The sequence below is a fragment of the Centroberyx affinis genome, unplaced genomic scaffold (assembly GCF_046629955.1).
Source record: "Centroberyx affinis isolate AG114_WGS23_722 - 3 ecotype Tasmania unplaced genomic scaffold, CSIRO-AGI_Caff_v1 ptg000220l_1, whole genome shotgun sequence".
Taxonomy (NCBI): domain Eukaryota; kingdom Metazoa; phylum Chordata; class Actinopteri; order Beryciformes; family Berycidae; genus Centroberyx; species Centroberyx affinis.
Window position 1 is genome coordinate 254,666 of NW_027278909.1, and position 25,670 is coordinate 280,335.

Genomic DNA, 25,670 nt, shown 5'->3' on the forward strand with positions numbered 1-25,670 from the left:
ACATCATCCAACTCATGTTCTCATGTTCTGTTGGAGATTTGAAAGGATTTAATACCATTTTAAAAAAAGAAAAAACAGTGACTGCCCTAGTCTGATGCGCATTCAAAAGGATTGTAGTTCTCATATTTTGAAAAAAATTAAACCTCACCTGCTGACCAAAAGTTAGTATCAACACCTGACGCAAGTCTGCCACAGCAGCAGCAGCAGCCGCAGTATAGACTGCTAGTGAGTCCTCTAAATTGTTGTCTGCTGACCGGATTAGATTTCTTGTCATTCTGGCAGCCGTGTCTGTTACTGCAATTACATCTGCACAGAGGAGGAAAAGGACAAGGCTACACCAGCCTGGACTATCTGGAGTGGAGTGTTCACTCAATGTATAGAGCTGAAACGTTCCTGCACCCCTTTTCAGTGGCTCAGGTTCCAGAAGTAAATTTCCTATTTATTTTTTTGTTTTAAGATTTGAACCAAACCAACCAGCAATGAGATGAAACATGAGATCATAACAATAGATTCAGAAAAAAAGCATAAGTGAAAAATAAAAAAAGGCAAGGGTGTAAAACTGTGTACATAACGTTTTTTTTTAATGAACTACTCATCCCAAACAACACAGTGAGTGATGTCATCGATTTCCTTCCTTATCGTATTTTCAAATATAATACAACAATAGTGATTGCTGAATAATGTAATATTTTTTGTCCTTGCACACACTCTGCTCCTCTGGTATGGCCGTACCAATCACTGATACAGGCTCTAGCTTACTAGCATTACTTCGCCCTGGTCTGGCTTCCTACCATGCGCAACTTTGGAGCATGTAACATTTCTATGGCAATAGCGACCTCTCCGATTTGTGGGACTTGCTAAATCTTGTGGGTAGTGTAGTATTTTACAAGGAACACTGTAATAAAACCTTGTTCCCTAACAACAAATTTGAAATCACATTGATGGTTTCTGCCGGAACCTATATAGTCGTTTCACAATCCGATAGTTCATGGTAACTCCACCTTTCACTGTTAAAAACATGGCTTATAGTCAAATCCCCTATATAGGAAAAACAAATGGAAAACTTACTTCCGGAACCCAACTTTTCAGCTCTCATTTTCCATGATTTCCCCTTAAATGTGGCCTGTGGATTTTACAGTATACATTATTGCAGCAATTGCAAAGTGGACAATGCTACTGTTTGTATTTACATTATTTACAACACATATCAGACCTGAATTCAAAGCTTTGAGCAGCATATGATTGGAGAAACAATTATCAGTGTTCAAATCCCTCGTTGCCAGGCCTTGCTGTAAGGAGTGTCTAGCTTGCTTGGCTAATTTACATAGCTAAAAGCAATCAATTAGCATTTATGTATTTATTCATTCATTATTTATTGGATATGGATAACTGATATCTCTGGTAATGTTACAATTATGATGCTCTCATTGGACTACCAGCCTAATTATGTCTGCTCTAAATCATTGGAGGGAAAGAAAATCTTTTTGGTTTACGCTTTAACACTTATTAGCTAAGCCTCATCATGAGCAAAAAAAACATTTGACCTCAAGTGGGCTTGAAATTCCTTATTTTGTCTATTTTGTAGATTGTGATGCCTGACATGAGTCCTGATGTTGGTCTAATTATCTATCAGGCCAAGATGATATTGACTTGACTTGATGTAGCCAGAGCAAAAAAGAGCCATTGTCATTATATTTATTTCTCCTTCAAATCAATCCTAAAATTCTACATGGAAGCACAGTATGCAAATAACATACTTATGGAAAAGGGTAAAAAAGGGAAAGGAGTAAAGCAACGTCCGAGTCCCTTATTTGGCCATAGCTGAACAATGATAAATATTTTAGCCTATAGGTGTACAGTATCAACATGAGCAATTCACTCTGAATGTTGAAAGACATTGTCCTGTATAGAAACTATTTCCAGACAGCTGCACTGTCACATGCTGCTCCTGCGGTATCAATCTTTACAACTCAGTCTGCCCGTACTGCAGTACACACACACACACACACACACACACACACACACACTCTCACACACTCACACTCACTCACACTCACAGAGGCTTGTTATTAAAATTTATTTTTTAAGGCTAGAATTATTGCTTGGAATACCACTGAATTCATTCCATGCTTTTAACGCACATTGATTCTCCAAACACTCACAAATGGCCTATAGGCAGCAACAGACAAATTTGTTCAAGATTCAAAAGGCAGGACTAGGCTTGTTTACTGTGTTTTTGCATGTTGTCTAGAGGCGTTAAGCTGTTTTATATTGGTGAATAAGTTGATTTTGCTTTCAAAGACCATGTGAGCGTGTGATATGGGGCAAATTGTTTCACAGGTCTGACATCAGTCACTTTAAACCATTTTATATCAAATTCTGAAGGTTGGGTATGCAGTGATGCATGTTGCATTTTGTGATCTTTCACACAATAGGAGTCTTGGAGTGAACAACAAGAATAGGGAAGCAAAGTCTAGGTCTTGTAGATCTCCTGAAATGCTAGATCATTGGTGTGGCACGGGCTTGTGTATGTGCACATTTCCAATAGAAAACTGATCAATTAAACTGGGCTCTCACTTGTTACAATGTCCTGTTGTGAACTTGAGCAGCTTTGTTGGATGTTGAACAAAGTCCCATGGGTGGCAAGCATGTCTCCAGCTGCACTATCCTCCAGGCATGTTGATGCATTTTATTTTGCCACCCCAGTGTCACTGTTTTTGTCTAAAATTGGGCAAGGTGCAGTGCAGTACACTGCAGTTCTGTCTCTTCTGCATAGAGGCAGACTCCACCCTTCATGCTTTTTTGCACTTTATGTAGCATCAAGGACTGGAATAATTTTTTCTTAGGACCCATTTTATCCCTACCAACTGGTGTGGTCTTGGAAGTTATTACCCGTCTCTGTTTTATATGCCTTTTGTATGACTATCCTAGCTTATAGCCAGATAATTCAATAAGCCCCTTGTCTGTCATATAGAGAGCAACATTGAAGAAAGAGCAGTCTTTATATGGTGGTAAATCTCGTTCTGCCTGACTCACCTTCATTTAATATGCATTATAGTGTGTGGGGAACACACCCATGCATATACACAAAGTCATGGATAAAAGGGTTCAACAACTGTAGAGATCAGATGGTAGAAAAGCTGCTATTTTTTCAGGCTGTTTGAATAGTTAAATAATGCATATGTTTTGACTGAAGCAAGTTGACTCTGGAGGCAAACCTGTTGCTGGTGAGTACAGTGGAATGCAAATGAGAAGCGGGAAAGTGGCTAAATTGTATAGCAGGTGGCCTGGTGTCACAGTGAGATCCCATATTCATTCACTCATATTCATTCATCTGGTATAGCTTTCACTGAGCTACTGAGCCTGTGTGGCATAATGGAACAGTTGCCAAGCACAGTACGGCAGGGTAAGCAACAGGTATCCGACAAAGTGCACACACCTGTATTCTTTTCCCCTCGTACAAGGAAAGGACACTGTGATCCAAAAGCTGCATGCAGAGAAAAGATACAAAGTATCCTCCCTGACAGGTTAGGTATCAAATTTGCAAGGCCAGAGACAACAGATAGGTAAAACGTTTATGGCAGGAAAACCCAGACCTGGATGTCCAGGCCTACTCATTCTCTGTTGTTGTTACAGCACTTGCCATGCTGGCCCTAGAAGTGACTTTCTGTGAACATTCTGCCATTATGTGAAGTATGTGTGTTTGTGTGTGTGGGTGACACATGCTTCTTTTCGTTTTTCATTGGCACATGAGTGAACAGTGGCAAAGTGGGGCCCGGGCTACCAGTGTGTGGAGATCTCCTCTACTTCTCCTGCTCTCTCTCTCTCATTTGTTGCCAAAGCATTCAGTGTGAACTCATGAAGTAAATGGTGTTTTTAGGGGGGGGGGGAAAGTGTCATACATCAACATTGCTACAGCTACAATACTATTGTCAGTTGCTACGATTACATGATGCAAACAATACTGCAATCAAGGCAACATTCTGATTAAGCTGTTAACATGATTATATAAACTCACAACTCCCCATAATAATCCTGTTTACATGACTGAAGTATTTATGTTGATTATCCAGAGAGAATTGTGGAAATCGAGATTGTTTTTTCAAAAACAAAAAAACAAAAAAATCTTGTTTCATGCCCTGCCACTCTTAAATTTTACCAAAACAAAATGATTCTGCACTACCACCTCATGTTGTTCATCGCAGCCATAGGCCTATCTCTATTGCAGTTACAAAATGCCATGCTGCATGTGGTACTTTTTGGGAAACCTGGTGGAAAGAAGGAGATGACGCATGAATGCACCCTGGCAACCCGCTGTTTTTGGAGAGGGATGCGGAGTGGGGATTGGCGGGAACGGATGGTCCTGAGGGAGATCAGTGATGTAGAGTGGAGAGAGAAATTTAGAATGGAGCTGTGGGAACTACAGCGTCCTAAGCATCCGCAGGATGTCACCGTCTGTGCTGCTCTACTCCTGATGATAAGAGAAGCAGTTGCACTGTGTAAACTTAGCTGTGAGGAATACCAAATTATAGCCAACCGGTTTGGTCTGCGTAAAAGCACCCTTAAGAAGTTTGTGTACCTATTTTGCAAGAGCACGGTGCTGGTTGCGCAAGATTTAAACAAAGTACCCACATTGGATGAGGCATGCGTAATTGCGCAGGGCTTTGAAAAATATGCACCACATCCCTCAAATTATAGACTGCAGATGGAACGCACATACCTATCTTGCCGCCTTGGGATGGCTATAGGGATTTCATCAACCGACAGGGAAGGCACTCGTACGTCCTACAAGCAGTTGTGGATGACAGAAATTTGTAAGAATCCTTTAAATCTCGCACAAGATAGTTCCCTTCTACCTCTACACAACATGAGCTGGTCACATGTGCAACTTGCCCACAGTTCAGAAAATGGGACTAAGGTGTATTCATGTACTGACTGGTGTTTATCGAGTACTCCACATATATTGCAGTGATTATACTTACTTGGATTAAGAGCATAATCGCATTAATTAATATAATTTATTTACATGAGCTCTGCCTTGCTCGCATTATTGCCTTAATTGCATTATACGCATTTTTAATGTGCATGTAAACGTGGATAATGTCATATTTCTATACTTCTACTTCTACTTCTATACTTTCTGTACTTCTACTATACATATAGAGCACAAGCATACATACAGTAGTATGTAAACAATAGTGCAAACACTCAACGTAGCAAAGTAAACCATATAGCACGCTACAGTGTATATCTTTGTCAATTCAATCCGTTTCTGTAGCCATCTGGAAAGAAGATACAAATTTTGCAGCAAACCCAGCAGATTTATCCACCTCTCCAAATACAATAAATATATATTTTTTTATTATCATCTCTCTCTCTCTCTACGAATTGCTCTCTCTCTATCCGTGTCTGACTTGCTCTCTGCCTGTCTATCTGCCTCTTTCTCTGACTTGCTCTCTCTCTCCTTCGTGTTTCATTAATCATGGCCTTGCAGCCGGGACTAGAGGAGCTGTGGTGAGGGGTCAGTCCTCTCCAGCGACCCCAGCCTGAAAAGAGGCATTGTTTACCGGACGCCATGCAGAATGAGAAGATGAGGCTAGCTGCAAGCAGAGCAAGGAGGGGGTGGTTGGATAGCCTGTTTCAAATCCACTTGCACTGTTAGGAAAAGTGGTAATAAGGGGGTTATGTCTGGTGGAGAGGGTGTGTTGGAGTGTTTGCCCTGCCATTTATCCAATGTTTAAGCACTCTATGCCCTTAAATGTGTGCTTTTGTAGTTTTTTCCATCTAGTCTACTTTCCTTGTCTAGGTTTTAGTGGCAGCAGCAGGCTAAAGCCCTCAAAGCTTTGATAAATACTTGCTCAGATGCTGTTGCGTGCAAGGTTTTGAATTTACAAAGTGTGACTGAATTTTATGTGTGGTATTTTTAGCCTTTATTAAGAGGAGACGGCAGTTGGGTTAACAGTAGCATGCTAGTGTGAAGTTCCAGTGTCTACAGCTGGATGATTGAGAGGGAGATCCACAGTCACTTTTGCCTTTTAGGTCATTAGTGCACTTGTATGGAAAACAACTTCTGTTCTGTTTTCATATTCATAGTCCTTGTTCACTCGCCACTTGTTCAGCCAACACGTCATAGAACAAAATGTGTGTAATGTTGAGCAGATGTGCGCTTTTTAAGTTACTGCACTTTTATTTGTGGGGAAATTATTGAATTGCTAGAAGCATGTTCCATACATCATATTTTGTGGATTGATGAACTTTGTGTTGTCATGTCTTTCCTTATTGATAGTCCTTATAGTTTTTCGTTATTTTTATACGTTCACTGAGACTCATAATGATATCATTTCAAGTTTTATGGTCCATAAAATATACTTTGTTGATCCCTGTTGGAATATTTTCTTTTTGCATGCCTCCCTCCACAGGGCGGTCAGAGTGCAGGGTCAGCTACATTTTATTCTCGTCAGGGTGGAAAAGCCTCTGAAACTGCATTTAGACCACGGGACACTACAACTCCCCATTGAAACCCATACTAATGAAATTCTTTTAGCAGCTTCTTAAGGCAGAGTGACCCACCCCACCTATTCAATTGTAGGGGAAACTCTGGGATACTCTGGGCCTTGAAATGAAGAATGGAATGAATCACAAAAAATATCTAATTGGACAATTAAACAAGATAGGTTCATTGCAGGTTTTACAGGCTTTACTTTTTATGTAGCTGTGGTCAGGGAGGAACCTCCATCATATTGGAGGTAGACAACATTGACTGTCCAGTATTTAATAGAAGGCCAGCATCGGCCAGATATATCAGCAAACTGATATATTGGTCTAACCCTAGTAGAGATTCAATATCTTGCTTGAGGACACTTCAACTAGGTGGATGGTTGCCAACATGGGGGCTTGAATCCAGGTCCTCTGGTTGAAAGGCTGTCTCCCTACTCAGTCCCTACTCACTCCTTTGTTCCAATAGGCTCAGTTGACTTCCAGTATTTATATTTAGTCATAACTTGGCCAGTGTTTACACCATAAACTCAAATTGTTCAAATTGCAAAATGCTTCATATGGTAAGCTGATCATAAGGTGTTTATAATAATACCATGTTCACCATAAAATACATTGTAGACAGTGGACTCACTTCCATTGCACTCATAAGTCTGGCAGATGAACTAGCCTTGTAAATAATACAACAGATTAGAATAGTGCTCTTCTTGTACAGATATTATGAGCACACACACAATCAGACTGTGATGCACACAGCCTTATGATGCCGTTGGGGTTTTTCAGCATGTAGGCACATCTTTAGAAATTGTACTCTTTCGAGGTATGAGTAAGGTTATTAATGGGACATAGTAAGTGATCTCAGCACTCTTAAGCTTGATAAACTCGGGCCCAAGCCATTTTGTGTGTAGGAGCCACAACCCACAGTGTGCCTCTTTCTGATTCTCACCCTTTCATCCTCTACAATGTGAGTCAGGGAACCAACTGAGTCACTCCCCTGTGCCTTGCCTTTTAGTCAGTTCCCCTGCCTCTTAATCCTCTCTGGTTTCACACACTCAACCTCTCTCCTCTTTGTATGTGCAAGAGCATGACTATGTACAGGAATAACATTTTGCCAGCTCAACTGTGTGCATTCAAGTGTCTCTCACTGCTACAGAAAGCCTCTTGCCGTTCCAACAAACGTGTATTACAAATACCCAACCTGCAACATCATGTTTTATATGCCTTTTAGGCCTATGCGGTTTTCAACAATGAAACTGAGGACATAACAGCTACTACCACTGCTGTCTGTAACTCCCTTACACAGCAAACACAACAAAGTTGTAAGAGGCTTTCGTAACCTGGAGTAACCCGTTTCAGGAGTGCGTGTGTGTGTGGTAGGGTAAGGGGTGGCGGCTGTGTTCCTTTATTGCTTTCTGTCACTTTGTTGCAAAATGACGACAATATTGATAATTTGGAACTGGAATTGTAGTCCCCACTCTTCCAATTCACAAGTGAATTAATATGTGGGTAACTGGCCTGTCTAGAATTATTTTCCTGTTGCTTGTGTAGAACCGTTTTATATATGAAAAACTAATTTTGCAATAATTCTTGCAGAATATCATGAATCACATGATTGGATATGAACAATATGAATGCGAATTACGTTTTAGCCTTGCTCTTTCAATATTTTAGGTTTAAGATTCATGCTGCAATGGTGATAGAAACTGCACCACTGGTTGTTAACCTTTTAAGTTGTTTGTAGTTCTAAGTCGCTCTAGACGGGAACATTAGTTAAACTGACTAAAATGTCATCTTGATTCTGAGCGACATTTATAAGGCTGCAGCCGAGGCAGAGAGTGTTATGTTCTACTGGAGCGGAGCGTCTCACATAACGGAGAACCCAGGGCTTCCAGAAAGGCAGAGAAGGGACACTGTGTGTATTTATAGTTGGCCACCTGCAGGCTTCACACGTGTTGGGACCTTGGGTAAACAGAGCTGAGCTGCCCGCAGCCTGACAGCATGTCAGTCGCAGTGCTGATGAAGAAGCCAGTGAGTCACAGGCTGAGCCTCTGATCTAGGTTAGGTTTTGCCTTTCAGGTCATTGAGAATGAGCTGGTCAATGGTACCTGTGCGGAGGCTCCCAAACATCTTACTGGTAACTTCATCCATGCTTTGTAACCCTGGGTCAGTGTGATGCTCGGTCTTTGGCTGTGATACCACTTGAATTCACGCCCAGGAAACCAGAGCAGACCCGGGGTCAGCCAGGCGCTCCCCTTCCACAGCCCTCTGCCCAGCCTTATCATCAGTATTAACCTGCGTCATGTCATGCCTGTTACTAGGGCTGAAGTGCGATTATTTGACAGAATATTGCAAGTGCGATTTAAACTGCGATTCATATCATCACAAGTTCTTCTTGTCATAATTGTTTTAGAACTTTTAAATTGTTTAAAGAAAAGTGATTTTGTTAAAATGAAAAATAGATGTCAGTGTGAAGGATTTAGTGAGTTTGAGTATGATGAAAGGTTTTCCCCTATACTGTACTTGATTCATGGACCAAAGATTACCCCGATCTCTGAAATGCCTTATTTAGAAATCCATTTTGGACGCCTCTCTCTCTTAAGCAATTAATTGCAGCCTCTGCAATTTGTAAATTGCAGAAGTTCTTTTTTTTTTTTTTTTTTTTTTTATTAATGGTTCAGTTCTACTTGTTATTGAGTTTTCCTCCTTCAGGACTTGTCAAAGAAATTCAGTCTTTAAGCTGTGCTGATTTAATATTCTAATGAGGGAGTACCAGAGTTTGTGGTTTGAGTCGGTTATACTCAAATGTGAGAACATTTCAGTTTCACCCAACACTTTCTCAGCTCCCTCTTTTATGTTGCTCTCCAAGAAGACTTACTGGAAAGCTTAAAAACATAACTCTTTGTCCAACACCTGTCTCACAGTATGAATCCAGGATGTTTTGAAGAGAAAATGCAACATCTGCATCCCACTGGTCACTTAAGTTATTTCCCCCGTTTTAAAAAAAACAAAATGTCCAGCAACTTGCTAATGATTAGAGGCTTTTGGAGCTTGCCAGCGCTAGTCAACAGTCGGTAATTCCCCTCCTCCTCTAGTTTTCTTAAAAGCAACACCTGTAGTGTGGGAGGAAGGTAATTATGGGGGTGAAATGGGCTGTGTACAACTCTGTTGAAGGCCAGAGACTGCTGAAATACTTATCATAGCTCTTCTGCTATAGTAATTTACCTCTAGGTCCCTTAACGTTCCTCTGATCACTCTTTGGAAACACAATTAAAGACACTTTGCCATGTATCGATTGTCCTAGTGCATATGGAAAGTGCAGTAGGCACCCAGAGATAAGCTAGAAGAAGGCTTAAGTAAACAAGGCAGTAGATATTAGTTGGCTCTATTCTTTGGGGTTTTCAGTGCTGCTCATGCCAGGAAGGAGATTCAAATCTTTGCCAAGTCAAGGCCACGTTTATAAGGTTTACAGCAGTGACATGTGTTTATAGCACTAAATACATCAGGAAGAAAAATGATCAATGAGGACGTGGAGTTCCATTAGAGCAATCAATCATCTTTCTTAATATGGTTCTTCCTTGTCTAGGTCTGGAAAGTATATAAACGATCTTAATAATGTCCAGGTCTTAAAAAGTATGCAGCAACACAAAAAATGATGAGACCTTGGAAAACATTGTAGAAATTAACCATGTCAACCAACCAAAATTGAGGTCTGGAAAATTGTATTTTAAAATGGAAAATTTGTGGAAACAGTGGTGCTGTGATGTCTTGCTTTTTGCTCCTGGTGTTATTTGATAATGATACCAAATCATAAGAATTGGGATTTTTTTGTTTTGCTTTTCATATGTTAATGTTTTTTTCTTCTGTCCTCAACAGAAAATCTCAATACCACGGTCAGAAAATCCAAATGAACTGCGAACGTTTACCTTCTACCTGTCTAATGTGGGCAGAGATAACCCCCAGGGCAGCTTCGACTGCATCCAGCAGTACATCACCAGGTGAATCCGAACACACAGACACACACGCCTTTAGCTCTTTCGCTTTCTCTCTCCTCTCTTTTAATGAGCATGCGCCCACTTCCTCAGAAATGCTGCAGGTTGACTTTACTGCCATGCAAAGTTTCCTTTCCACACACACTCCATTTTACGCTGATAGTACCTACCAGCATTTGGACCATGACCTTACTGTCTTTGTAGAAAGAGTCAATAATGTTTGGACAGTGTAGCTTGATGACGAGTGTTAAAACACAGGGGAGTTGTTTGTTTAACATATTTAGGAGCTGAGTTGAATCACCAGGCCTTTCTTTGAGATGCTTCAGAGACACTCCTGATAAACAGAACGGGGACTTTGGCTCCAGATGGCAGCCGCTAAATGAAAAGATGCAACTGTGATGCTTACCCTCTTTCTGCACACTTTCAATCCCACTGGTCTAACTTAAGAGACAAAATGCTGACTGAATTAACTGAATGGGGCCAGATGTCTGTGTTGATGCGGAAGGAACTAGAAAAGAGAAAAGAGGAAGAAGAAGTCATCTGCTCCTCTGACTGTCGAGTTTCTGATACCCTTATTCCGAAAATATTTCTAATAAGAGGGTCAATTGGAGTTCATCCACATCTCTGTCTGGATCCTAATCAGCCTCTAATTCCAATCTAAACCCAAACGACAGAGCTCAGCTACGAAGGACCGTTGCCAGCTCCATCTCATCTTCTGCCAAACCCTCATCAAAGTAGAGGGGAATCAAAGAGAGGGGGGGAGTCAGGAAAGAATGGGATTTGATGCAGCAGTGATTCGTAATGTGGGAATCCACAGTTGGATGGAAATTAAAAAAAAAAAATAAAAGTGGTGGCCTCAGGGTGTTTGTCATGGATGTCAGCTGGGCCAGTTAGATGGGAGTGGGATATTATAAATGGTGAGAGTGTTAATGCTGAAAATCATCTTTGCTTTCTGTGTTGGTTCCTTGTATTACTTGGAACTATCTAGCTGACTTGTAGTGTTGGATTTGCCAACCTTGCACTCCACACTTAGTATTTCAGAAAGTAGTATTTTCTAAAATGAAACAAGATATTGCTCTGTTTATTTGAGACTCCTACTCATCTGAAACAACTGTAAAACTCATCATGCAGCGTTTTCTGAAACGGCCTGCGATTCCCTCCTGATCTCTTTCCAGTTTCCACTCTTTGCCACTTTTGTCACTCTTTCACGGTGCTTGTCCTCTCTAACCCTTTTCCCCCGTGTCTTGACAGTGAGGGGAGCATTCAGCTGGATTGTCTGGGTGGGATCCAGGACAAGATCACAGTATGTGCTACAGACGACTCCTACCAGAAGGCCAGGCAAAGCATGGCTCAGGCGGAAGAGGAGACCCGCAGCAGGGGTGCCATCGTTATCAAGCCTGGGGGAAGATACGTAGGTAAGGAGACATGGTACAGACACGGCAGACCACCTAGTGAGCGAGCACATGTCAGTCAGGCAATCGGTCGCTCTTTCCCACAGTCCTCTCAGAAGCACGCAGACTCACACGCTGGTATTGATTCAATGACTGTATTAATAAAAACCAAGATAAATGTAACTACCACTACAAGTTAAGTTTGTATTGTTGTTAGACATGCCAATTTAGCTGTTTCCACCATCAACAAACTGTAAAATGGTAAGATTAAATAACTTTATAAGGGTAGCAGGCATAAAGATAGACTGCTAGCATCACTAGGGAGTTAGCTGTATGCTGCAAGTACCCAATGGCCTGTGTGTTTCTATAGCCTTGCTCCACTGGTGAGCAGGCTCACATTGGACCAGACAGGGTGTTTGGGTTTGGGGCTGCATGGCAGAGAGCCAACACACTGCCAGCATGCCTCATCTGTAACCAGGACCTTATTGAATTTGATGGTGGTTGCTCCCCATCAGTCAAGCATATAGTGTGACACACACAGAGACACACACACTGCCAGCCTCCCAGTGTGGGAGTTTTAGCCTCTTACCTCTTACCCTTCGCTCCCTAAGGCCATAGATGCCATTTGGGCGCACACAGGCACACATGCACATACACAAGCAAAAAGAGAGATGTCACTGAGCATAACACATCAACTTCCTGACTTTCTGTTTTGTTCTCAGACCTGCATTATAAAACACATCGTGCTATAGTTGAAGTAAAAACCACAGCAGCCCTGCCTCATTGCCTAGAAAGAAAGGCATCCAGTATGAGTTTATTCACTGCTCAGCAGTGAGTCATAAATTGTTTAGTCCATGTTTGCTGTGGACCCAAACTGTGTTTTAGTCTCAGTGGGAGGCACTGCACGATTCATCTGAATCTGATTCACCTGAAAAAGGGCTTCAGTGTGAGGAGGTGATGAAAGTTGATGCTTATAATGGGTGGCGAGGTGTACATGATGGTGGGAAAGATCAGTGTGTGATAGGTCTGTGTGACTCATCTGCAAATTTGCCCAGCCATCATCAGTCATAGAGTTGAAAATTGTTGACAACAACAAATGTCATATTTCTTGTTGAGATTATAGTTATTTTCTGCTGTTAAGAAAATAACCATAAAAATGCAAGCTCCGGCTGCCAGCCAGATAGCTGCTTAATGACTCCTTTCCAGCCGGCTACTTTTTCAACGGTAGATTTTAGTGTAGTTTACTATTGTAGTTTCAATTCCTGTATTCCTGTAAACCAATGCTCAACACCACAACTCATAATGAAACCATACTCGACACGCTCTGAGAGCCATAGTCGGCATACTTTTGAGTGTGTTAAGATGTGTGTTGTGAATAGAATCAAGGTGTCAGAATGGATGACACCTACCTGGCTAATCAATAACCACTACCATATTCAACTTCTCTAACATCAAACTCCACTTCTGTCACTCCTCTACACCTTAGGTAAGAAAGTTCAAATCCGGAAACCAGCTCCTGGCCTCTCGGACATTGCCCCTTCACGGCGGACATCTCGGCCGGTCATCATCTCCAGCAGCACGCTGAAGAAGAGCGCGGCGCAGCAGAGACCGCTCCGAGAGCGCCTCACTCACCTGCTGGCCCTGAAGCCCTACAAGAAGCCTGAGCTTATCCTGAGGCTGCAGAAAGATGGCCTCTCGCCATTAGACAAGGACTCCCTGGACAGCCACCTGCAACAGGTCAAACACACACACACACTTTGCGATAGTACGGACACATGCAGACACAGTCACTTATGTCTTCCCTTCTCTGATTATCCTCAGCTGCCTACTTAAAAGGCATACCAGTACACTCTAAAATCACCCACGTTTCTCATTTTCCAGGTGGCGAACCTGAATGGGAGAGACAACACCTTCACGTTGAAGGACTCTTTGTTTAAGGACATTCAGAAGGATTGGCCGGGCTACACCGAGGGAGACCAGCAGCTTCTCAAGAGAATCCTTGTTTGGTACGTCACAGATGAGGATTGCATTATTTTCACTGCAAGTTCTTCTGGGAGAGTTGGTGTAGAGGATTGATTTTGTGTTTTTGATAATGCCAGCTTGTTAGCTAGCTAACCATGGTATCTGGTCAGCAAACCATGACTGTGTTATTGTAATTGCATCTGATTTGCACACTAGCTAATGTATCTAGTAGAAGTTCGCTTTAGTAGCTAGTAGTTGCATGTTAACATTAACATTGGTTGCTTTGCTAAATTAGCCTGCTGACTAGTTAGTTAGCTTAAAATGGCAAAAAAAACATCTGCTTGCTCAGGTTAAAGGATAATTGCAGTTATTTTCAACCTCTGCCTTATTTTCCTAGTTTTTGCCATCATGATGTTTGAGTCTGATCAGAATTGTGTCAGTTACATCACTGTAGAACTCTATGTAGCTCTCAGTTTGCAGGGAGCGCTGCTCTCCAATCTTATCCTTTCATTGAACTGACTCTTCTCAAGCTATAACTCAGGGTGTTTTGGAATAGAGGGTAAGGCTAAAGACAAGAAAGTTTACTGTGTCACAGTAACCTAAATTTCGAAACAAATCTACCTTATCAAGCTATTCACTTTTACTTACAATGTCACTGAATGGATCTAGACCCACACCACAACAATCTTTTCTTTCACATATCTGTTTTTCTAGCTTGGGTGGAGATACTATTTGCAAACAGCCAATTCTCTAATGGACCTCGATGATGGTGTCAGCTATGGTTACTAGATTTGTGATGCAACTGCAAAGCCTCTGTAGAGGATTTTGTTTCTGATGTTAATGATATAGCTGTCAAAGCTATTGGTCCGGATGGGTAGGCTGATGATAGTGTTGTTTAGTGTTGACTGTTCTTTTTGAGCTGACATTGTGGGGAGATGCCTTAAAAAGCATACAGCATTGAGACATATCTGCACTCAACAGCTTTCCCTTTTATCATCTTATTATGTGTTTGATTAAGATTATGGTGCAAGGGTTATTTTATATCAGATCCTCTGCATTTGAAATGACATTGCCCCTGCTATGATGAATTATGTAATACTGAAGTATGGACGTGCAATACTTGTGGAAAACGTATCTGTTTTTATATGGTAGAATGACAGGTGCCTCTCTGTCCTCAGGAAGACTTCTGTGTGCTCCACTGAATTTAGTTCTTTGTTGACAGCATGAGCTGCTGGCCTCCCTCCCAGTGGAAAATTCTGGTTTCTCAAGATCTGGGGCAGTAAGGAAAAGCCAGCTCCCAGCTAGCTATATATAGATCAGGGAGCAATGCTCAGTGCTTAGTTTGGGTTTACTGAGAGGACTCAAAATGTTTTGGATGGAGTTGAGTAAGAATAGTTCACATTCCCCATGATAAGCTTAGATGTACCTGAGGTCATGGCTTGAGAGGGCAGCTAGAGTGTTCTAATTTCTGTGTGTGTGCATGTGTGCACATGCATGAATCAGGTTTTGTATGTACAGGCGTGCATATGCACACGTACATGCAGCCTCTCTGTGTTTGTCTCCATGTCACTTTGCTGAACTTTGAGCCTTGTTAGTTTATCAGCTGACTAACAACCATAGCCTCCCACCTAACCCCCCAAATTTTGAGCTGCAGCAGTCAGTCACGCAGGAGTAGCACAGCAAAATGACTGGAAGGGCTGTGATGCAACAGTGTTCCAGCACATGCTGATCCATGTGTGAGGTGGCACTGGTCCAAGGTTCAGCCGTATCGGTCCGCCTGCTGTCTCACTTCTAACTCCTGCCTGTCTACTGATTAGCTGCCTGTCTGTCTGACTGCTAGGCTTACAGGTTAGTGAGCTGGCTGGCTTGTTGACTATACAACTACCTCTCCCCAAGCCTGTGCAGTGTGCACGCTCCCCAAGCCTGCCTGACAGCCAGCCAGGCTGGCTGTCTGACCACCTATTACCCCCCTCCACACATACACACACTACACCACGCTGATCCAACTAGGGGTGGGGCATTAACAAGACTTGGTGTATCCCACTGCCCCCTACTGATAACGCTCTCGGTTGAGGCAGCAGTGTCTGTATGAACACAAGTCCTAGACTCATCCAATCTAAGTATGTTTGTTGTGCAAAGTGCCCATCTACTTTCCAGATCATGTATTTTTTGTAGATCTGGCTTCTTTGTTTCAGTGCTGCAGTGAACCCTTCGACCCGAGTCAGAATAGCCTATCTAAGCAAGGAGACTTCGAAAATCAACACAGAGCAAATAGGTGTACTATACTGTATAAGCCTCAACTTCAAATGCTCTTTTAAGTCAAAATAACTAATTCCTGGTGATTTATGTAAAAAAATGACATCCCAGCAGCCCACAGGGCTAAATCCCAGTGGGTGGCTGTCGCACTGAATTAATTCGGCCTTGCCTTAGTTGGATAGAGTTAGTTAAGCACTGTGTATCTTAGTTGGTTAGGGTGAGTTAAGCACTGTTTTATATTGTATTGTTTAGACAACACTATTGACAGATTAGTGTGGGTACAAAATCAGGTCATAGTTTTGTGCGTCATGATAAAGCTGAGTGGCGTTATAAGAGGGGAAAGAATACAATGCAGTGCAAGGCTATGGACAATAATAGTCATGTGCTGCAGATTTAGCCACTAGATTCAGGGGGATTCAGTCGTCTTGGAGGCTGGTGAACAAACCACAGTTTATTTGGCCTGCTACTTCAAGTATTTTCTCAGGTCTAATTGGCAATTCCAGAGGTGGTATTTGAGCCTGTGGGACAATACGGTTGACTCCAAGCATGTTAAGTCAGAGTTACACCTTGCCCCATTGTATTTAGTGAGGAAAAACATCTTCTTTTAGACTGGCCAATCACAGTGATAAGAGAGAAATGGATGTCTGATTCATTGACGTGTGTGTGTGTGTGTGTGTGTGTGTGTGTGTGTGTGTGTGTGTGTGTGTGTGTGTGTGTGTGTGTGTGTGTGTGTGTGTGTGTGTGTGTGTGTGTGTGTGTGTGTGTGTGTGTGTGTGTGTGTGTGTGTGTGTGTGTGTGTGTGTGTGTGTGTGTGTGCTCTCTCAGGAAACTGCGCCAGGCACAGAGCGCCCCTGCCCCTCCACCGGAGACCCCAGTGAGCCCGCCCAAAGAGCTGGCTAGCAGTTCCCCATCTCAGGTGAGCCTGTCTCTGTTTTCCACACAATAGCCCCACTCCTCATTTCTAATCCTCTCCAATTCTTTCTCTTTCCCACTTAACTTCTTCCCCTTCGTTCATACTGCTGGCTAGTGGTAGGTGATATGGCCTGAATTTTGTTTCACAATATTTTTTTAAATTGTGGGCAGTAACTTGGTATACTTTTTTTTTCTGGTAATGTTATTTGAAAAATGTTAAGTACAAGAACACTGTAGGAATGCCTGTTTTTTGCCTGGGGTTTCAACAGTGCAGGTACTTTTAACGTTTTGTTCATTTCAGTGGTATTGACAGAAATATTGAGTTTTCTTATTTGGAACACTCATGAAACCTTTATAATAAAACTGAAACTGTTGGATGAACTGTTTTTACTATATTCATCATACTCATGTTTCTGGTTCAAGAAGTAAAACAGGTTGCTGGTGTTACCATCCCATGCAACGACAGTCATGCTGTAAATCTTGTGGACGATAGTTTTCAAGAGTTTTCTGCTTTTTAGAACCAAACCATGTCTACGAGATGGGGGATGTACCCTTTTTGATGTAGACAATCTCTTCATCATCTTTGTTCTGTTGGCTTTCATTTGGTCGGAGATTAGGAGTAGTGCTCGCTTCCCTTTCACTTCCCTGAAGCTTTGGGTCTCCACTTACATAAACAAATCCACATGAGTGCTACTTGTACAGCGTGTTCTCAGCAATTATGTGACTAATAACAAACTGCTTGATGTTAAGTCTGTAGAATGTAAATATGTCTGCATGGCTAATGTTCAACCAAAGCTTGTTTGCCTCCAGCCTTTCTGGCTCATCCGGTAGAAATGGTATGGGCAAATCTAAATTTAAGCGAAGATTTCTACTGGTTTGTCATTTCTACAGTTACACCGCCCACCGCTACAGCTGGATAACTCGGTTGTCTCTGCAGTCTGCTGGTTTCTCCCATTTACCACATCTCCCAGGGTTTTGCTTTTAACCTCTTTGGCTCCCACCGAAATGATTTTTGTCTCCTTGCATTCCTTCTTAGCGTCTTTCCAGTACATTTGTTTTCTGAACTGGTTCTAATTGCCAAGTATTTCCTACTAATGGTTGTTGTGTGCTCTTTGAGAGCCTTTAAACACCCATCCCCAGGTGAAGCCCATCCCATTGGCTACATGACCACTAAAGGCCTCCGTTAAAGCGAGGCAAAACCCAAATCTCCTTCTCAGCATTAGACTTACAGTAGTTTTTTTTTACTTTAATTTAGAAAAAACTCTTTCTCTTTCCTCCCTCCCCTACCTCATCACCATCTTCATTTTTTCATATTCCTTCTCCTGCTCCTCCCCCCTTAGGTCAGTCCTGAGTTTTCCCCAGTGTTTACACTCCCATTAGGTAGAAGGAGGAGGAGCTGCTCTGTTGTATTAATAGCTCCTTCCTCTCAGGGGGTTCTCACCTCAGACACCTAATGTCCCTTCCCTTCCGCTCCTTCCCTCAGTATGCATTCACACACACACACACACACACACACACAAGCAAACAGTGCCTCAGGCTCTTTCCTAGCTTCATTGGTATAAAAAGAGAGCGCCACAGCAGGTTAGCTGTGTGTGAACAGTCTGGCCTCAGACTGGTGAAAGATGGTTCAGGGAGTGCTGCCAAAGCAAACAGGTTAAGGAGCCGTGCAGGCCCAAACGGCGCTCCACACTGCTCCCTGTTGTTATTTCAGAGCCCTAAGTCTTCCTGTTGGGACAGCCAGCCGCACAGTGATTAGGTCAGCCACTCCCAAAGTCATTAGTATGGGCTGGGTCAAACGGGGCCTGTCTGTAATATAATCCCTGGTATTGTGTAGAGAGGGCACAGTCATCACAGGCTCAATGTCACTGAGACTACAGATCCTCTTGAACTGTTTCTTCTTGTGTTGCCTTTTCCACCTAACTGCTTATACTGGCTACTTCCCCATCTCTCCTTAAAATGAAAAGTCCCCTGGATCTTCCTTTTTTGAATTTCGAATGCACCACAGCACTCTGTACCCTCTCCTGTCCTCCTCAATCCAGACCATATTTGTTTGCTCTGACTTGTTTTTCTTGCTTGGTCTCTGGACTTCCCCAAAGTGAATTATCTGGAGCCTGCAAGTCTATATCTCAATGTATTAATAACGCATACTGTATATCCATTGATTTTTTTTTTTATTTTTCCTTACTCACTCTTCGGTGAATCGAGTTCATATTGAACCCTGTTTTAAGTTCAGCTACTAAAACTGCTATTTTTCTGCCAGAAACGGCCTGCTGCGGAGTTCATCGACCCTCTTGCCAACAAAAAGCCCAGGATTTCACACCTCGCCAGCAAGGCAACAACAGGGCCAATCAATGGCAAGCTCAGCTCCTCCAACGGGAAAGAAGCAGGTGGAACGCAAGCAGGGGTGGCGGTGTCCGTGTCAGATAGCGGCATGACGTCCAGCTCTCAGCAGCTCCCTCTGCTGGACATCCCTCGTCCTTTCGACCCGCTTTCGGATGTCAGCAACGACTCCAGCCACAACGGGCGGGACTGTGAGGGCCAGGAGGCAGCGGTGTCCGAGAGGCTCGGCCAGCCGCCCTCGGCCTTCTCGGGGGCCTCTGCGCTCACTGTGCCCAGCATTGGCACCTCATCCCCTGGACACACGGGCCTGGGTGGGCCTCGCGGCAAGAGTCCTTCAACCTTGCACGGCAAGTCCAAGAAGAAGTCAAAAAAACATAAAGACAAGGAGAAGACCAAAGACAGGGAGAGGGAAAGAGAGAAGGAGCAACAGAAGAAGGAGGAGAAGAAGGGTAGTGAGGAACATGTGCCTGAGCCTAACCGGGCCTGTGAGATCAGCTCCAGCCCCGAGAACCTCAAGAGCAACAGTATTCCACATAGAAGCACAGGTGAGATACACACACACACACACACACACACACACACACACACACACACACACACACACACACACCTGCCCCCTGCCTTTCCTGGAGTTGATCTGATGTCAGAGTGCACAAAAAGCCCACTTCACTTCATTGGGTGTCACAGCTCCAGCCACATCAGAGGTTTCTGAGGTATTTCTAAATGTAATAATTCCCATGAGGTTGGACACCAGGTAGTCACTACTGTGAGTAAGTGACGCGTCATGATGATCAGTGTACTACTCATTGGTTCAATAGAGACTCCTGTTGTTCACATTATGCCATCCATAAACTCTTACCAACTTCTGCCAGGTCCAGCTAAACAAAGATAACACACATCTAAGAGGATTAAATATCTAAGCAGTGACCAATTCTAAACAATTATCTTCATTGTGGATTTGCCTTTCCAGTTGCACCACTGCAGGCTCTACATGTAAACACGGTTAAGATTAGGCCTACATATTCAAACTAATACAAATTTCTAACTATGTGACCTTGTTTCAGATCTGAATGGAATGTGCAACAACACCAGTATTCCTTCGTCATCATCTGAGATGGCAGACTATTTAACGTAAGTACTTACTCACATTGGGCCTCGACAGATTCTGCTGGGAATTTAAATTGGGAATAAATTTATATTCATTGGAATGAATTCATTTAATTGACTTTTGTTGGCATCTCTCACTCAGTCTCACTCTTGCTCTCACTGTCTCCCTCTAAAGACCATTGTCCCTCTCACTTGAGCTAAATGCTTGGAGAATAGGCTTTTTGTGTACAGGGTGACTTTTTCTCAAAAAATCTGTGCAATGACATTTTGTTTTTCCCTCATGTCCTTCATAGGAAGTACACAGTGATTGGCTCCCAGGAGCAGCGTCAGAGCTATAAAAATGACTTCAACGCCGAGTACAGTGAGTACCGGGGCCTGCATGCCCGGATAGAGGGCATCACCCGGCAGTTCACCGTGCTTGACACTGAGCTCAAGCAGCTCCAACAAGGCACAGACAAGTACAAGGTAGATTCACTTAAAGACACACAGTGGATATTGTACTGTTTTAGAGGAGTTTGAAACACTTTTTGTTATCGAACATCTTGAATAACTACTGAAAAGGCCTTATTTTATATATTTATTTTATTCTTACTCTCTAATGTCCTTTTTGTATATCTTCTCTTCACAGACAATCCACAATCAGATACTCCAAGAGTATCGCAAAATAAAAAAGGTACGTTTTCCCACTATTGCCTATTTGGGTGCCATAAAGTGTCTGTGAGTAGACGTCTATCAGATTCTGATTCTGTGCTTTTTTCCCCTTTTCCCTTGCAGACTAATCCAAACTATAGCCAAGAGAAGAACCGCTGTGAATATCTACACAACAAACTGGCACATATAAAGAAACTTATTGCCGAGTACGATCAACAGCAACTTTAAAACTGGCACTAGTTTAGACATCGTTTCCCTGTTATCTCTGGAAACCAGGCAGAGAAAGGAAAACTCTGGATTCCGCTTGCTCTAAAAAGTACTTATGAAAGATGCCATGAAGGGAGTATTCCCCTCATTGGGGCCAAAAGCACTAGTGAGGACTAAGCAGAACATATGATCTTTTTCTTTCTCTCACTCTCTCTTTTTTTTTTTTTTTTTTTTTTTGTTTGGAATATGGGACTGTGGCTCGTTTGGCCAGGTCGCTCTGTGTAGCTACACTGCATCCAGAAAAAGATCCTGTGTGGCTATGTTTTTCTCAGCACCCCCACCCCCTTATAGTGCACAGAGGTCTGTCAAAGAGTAGACTTGGAAAAGTCCACTTTCTTTGGAGATCTCCTAATAATTTCTCCTGGTTTGGAGACTGGAGGGAAGGGGACACTGAGATGGAAGCTGCAGATTGTATGCCAAAATGCAAATAATTTGTTTTGAGTACAGAAAAGAAAATTTAAATGAATGATATATCAATTTCCCCCATATTATGAAATTGATGGTTCTGATGCTGAACTTATTTTACTATATTTTTCTTTTCTTATTTATTTTTTGACACTCATAGGGGTAATGAGTCTGTTAGAATTTTACACTCCTCTCAATATCAGTACTACAAAGCTGTGTCTCTTATTCTTTGTCTTCACATCTTGAATGTCAGCCAGTATTTTATTCAAAAGCTGCCTTGGCCATCTAATTGTCCATCTATTGCAGTTAGTTATGTTTTTCTCTTTTGAAGAGATACAGATATCCCTATTGATTAAATAAAAACAATGCTACTAAATGCACACAGTCAGGCACAGGTGCCTGTGCTCGGCTTTTCTTAGTGCAGATGTCTTAACAAGGGACGTGTGTAAGAGCTTCCCCTAGCTCTGTCAGCATTAAAGGCTGAGCTAACAGTAGCTGTGAAACACAGTCCTCTCACTCGGTCATGACGAGCCGCAGCGCTTGTTCATCAAACGGTTACAGCAATGGTCCTTGGTTTTGGTTCATCATATTGCATCAATGGGGATGTAACGCAAGACTATATTAAGCTCTTAATTGGTTTTCTTTCCAATATAGTTCATGGTGATTTTTGTAGCAATACACCTATTCCGAGTTGTCTGAAGAGTTCATTTCCAAATCTACTCTTCAACATCATGCTTCAGAAGATCCTCTAATTGTAAGATGATGCAGACATGGTGTGTAGATCTTCAGAGCTATTCTTTTAAAAGTACAGAAATTCAATTTGGGTTAAACCGGAGATCTGATATCCCACATAAGTTTCTTACATTGTAATCTTTAGTTATGTTTAAACAATTTTGTTTACAGTGTATATAAAAAGATCAAATCTTTTGTTTTGTCTGCTCATCACCCACATGATAGTCACTGAGACGACTGTTAATATGAAGCCATCCTTGATCATCTTCCAAGTGGAGCCTGGTGGACCTGCTGCAGGGCCCTCAATCTGAACGCCTCTCAGAGAGGGAATGCTTATCTGGGATCAGTTTTGCCTTTTCAAATGTGATGCCAGATATTCACAAGGATGACCTGATTGTTGATCCTGGATCAGCACTCCTCTCTGAGAGGCGTTGTGAAGAAGGATCCACTCTTAAAACGTATCTGAAGAGAAACTAGAAATGCTGTAACAGAACTCACCTGACAAACAAACAAGTTGAGTTTGGTTTAGTCAGCTAATGCATTTCTTATATTGACCTTTTTATGTGAATATGAAAAATCAGCACTTTTCCTGCTAATCTTGCTGTTACCTGGGGTTTTGTCCAAATGAAACTTTTCTCTTTGTCCATCAGAGTGCATGCTTTATGAATGTGTTACAACGAACAGTATTTGTATCTTTACTTGAAAAAACTGCCCAAGGACATACAAATCCAAGCAAAGGCCTAGTCCAACTGAATTAATATGTAATCAATTAGACATGGCTCTGACCAGCATGTATACCAAAGTGCTTACTGAGTTGGGTGAAACAAAATGCTTTCCCGAACGTTGGCAAAGAAACATAATCCATGTCACTGTATTTCCATTTTAATTTTAAAAAATATTCTTTGATCCATATTATCATTTTTCTCAAGGAAATCTCATTCAATCCTTTGTTCGGAGAAGTGAGAGGTCTCTCCTTCACTTCAGACGGGATCTGCATGACTGGGCTCAGATGTTTCAATGCAATGTAAGGTTTTCAAGCTCATCACTTTTCAAATGCAAACACTAAACATGGCCAATGCTCAGAGGTCCATCACAACAATGCTGAATACTACTGGGTCTAGACTGAGTTTGGATCTGGGACTTGAGGATGTCAGGGTGGGAGGGGAAGGGAGGGGGCAGGGGAACAGGCGGGTATGTGAACTTGAATGTTTTGTGACCAGAATCAACACTCAGCATCGCCCAGTACTGCAACCCTTTAAAAAAAATGGCTGCTTTTCACCATTCTTACTGTGCGTTGTTTTCTAGAGACATTCTGATTACTGTATTACACCTCTATTGTGGTCAAAATCCATTTTGAATCAATTCTTCATCAGTAAAGATGGTAAAGACATTTTGCTCAGATACGGAGCAAATTGTTTGAAAGTGATGATATGCCAGCACAGGAATACCATTGTATGAGTTGATTGTGCCAAATGACCTGTTGTATAGGTTTTTTTCTCTGATTATATACATGCTGCTGTATAAGCAAAGAGGGCTTTGGAGAAGAGTCGTCTGAGATGTTGGCGCTAAAACCCAAAGCACGCTTTTTGAAACCATAAGGGACTGGGACTGAAATTGATCTTTGTTTCAATAAAATTCTTTAAAATCCTCATTTGTGAAATTCTGAACCAGTTGTTGCTGTCCATTTTTATTATGCTTTTACAGTCTAGTATTCTTGAATTATTTAACAACCTTCATGTAGGCCTATTGAGTATGGATAGTGAGGCCAAGAATGCAATACTGTATTAACTTGGTCCTGTTTGTGGCACACAAAGAGAGATCGACCTGATGTTTATAGACCCATATCCTGAAATATTTGGACCTTGACTTTGCGTAAATAAACAGAATATATGTCACTACTCCAGCTATTCAGAGAGGTAGAATGTCATGGTGGATTTCTGTTCAGTAGTGTAGATATCCTGTCCTGCTTCTAAATATAAATTTTTCCCAGGGCAATTACAAGGAGAGTTTATTTTTAGCCCCAAGAGCAGATGGGTTTTTAGAAGCACTGGGGACATTATTCCTGGACAAGCTATCTCCTAGAAATATTATAAATTTGAAACTGATATTTCATATTTAATAGAGCTTTCATCATCTCTATTTCTCATTGTCTCTATTTCATGTTATCTTATGTTATTTGTTTACAATTACTGTATTTACACACGTAGGCCTGTAGTGAAGCTGATGTCCTGTAGATGGCAGCTATGTCACACTATTTGTCCATATAGCTTGCAGACTGCATACCTTGTTTTTGTTCAGGGGAGCAACAAGTTGAATAGAAACATCTTGAGCCCTTGGGTCTTCCAGTTTGCATTGTTGTTTCTTGTCAGATGTAAGCTGTGCTAGTGTAGTCTATGACAGGAATCTGTTTAATAACAAGGAAAGGAAGGGGAGATGCATACTGATGTGTAAAACAGGCAATTCCTTTTGCATTCAATGTATTTTTGCAGGTTATGCTATTCCTTATTTGTTGCTCGTGTCTGTTGGGCCTCTCTTTCTACCACAGGAATGTGTATTGTTTACTGCCAAGGCTGTGGCTTGTACTGAAATGTGGATCCAAAAAAGGCCTTGGCATGGCAGCGTGAGCAGGGGATGCTCCAGCAAGGCGACAGAGAGGACAGGCTTGCTGCAATCTGACACACTGTGAAAGATCCCAGAAATCTACATAGCGACTGTGTTCCAGTTGGCCTGGCTGAGCTGTGCAGCCTTGCTATGCTGCTGTTGGCTCCCATCCCAAAGTTGGCCTCAGCTCTGCTCAGGGAGCTGGAGGGGTGTCAGTGAGTTCAGTGTGGCAACCTGCCATCTCCTCCCTCCCTGTTGGCCCTCCCTTCAACATACAGCAGCATATACACTGACTGATTCGGACATGTTTACAGTCACAGCGGAGATTGAAAGCTCTCCTCCCCTCTGTGTTTCCAGGGCTTTTTGCTCATGAGGCAGTCTTTCATTTGTCTTGGGTTTCTGCAGAAGGGAGAAGGGAATCTAGTTCTATCTAGATTCTCTAGTAGCGCAGGTCAGTGCTTTAATTTACAAATGTAGGCCATGGTTGAAATAAAGGTCATTTACTTATTTTAGGGAATTGGGGTGTTTATTAGACACAGGGGCATTTCATAGGTTCAAGTCA

At 42.2% G+C, this 25,670-nt stretch overlaps 1 protein-coding gene across 1 annotated transcript in view; it reads left to right on the forward strand.

The window, feature by feature from the left end:
- ell (elongation factor RNA polymerase II) overlaps positions 1-23,657 on the forward strand; it is a 37,910-nt gene extending 14,253 nt beyond the window's left edge. The window contains exons 3-12 of the mRNA XM_071541497.1: positions 10,369-10,490; positions 11,736-11,899; positions 13,362-13,612; positions 13,757-13,881; positions 16,919-17,009; positions 19,266-19,890; positions 20,410-20,476; positions 20,746-20,917; positions 21,081-21,125; positions 21,227-23,657. Of these exons, the coding sequence (XP_071397598.1) occupies positions 10,369-10,490; positions 11,736-11,899; positions 13,362-13,612; positions 13,757-13,881; positions 16,919-17,009; positions 19,266-19,890; positions 20,410-20,476; positions 20,746-20,917; positions 21,081-21,125; positions 21,227-21,331 (1,767 nt within the window). The 3' untranslated portion in view covers positions 21,332-23,657. The remainder of the gene's footprint in view (positions 1-10,368; positions 10,491-11,735; positions 11,900-13,361; positions 13,613-13,756; positions 13,882-16,918; positions 17,010-19,265; positions 19,891-20,409; positions 20,477-20,745; positions 20,918-21,080; positions 21,126-21,226) is intronic.
- The last annotated feature ends 2,013 nt before the right edge of the window (positions 23,658-25,670 follow it).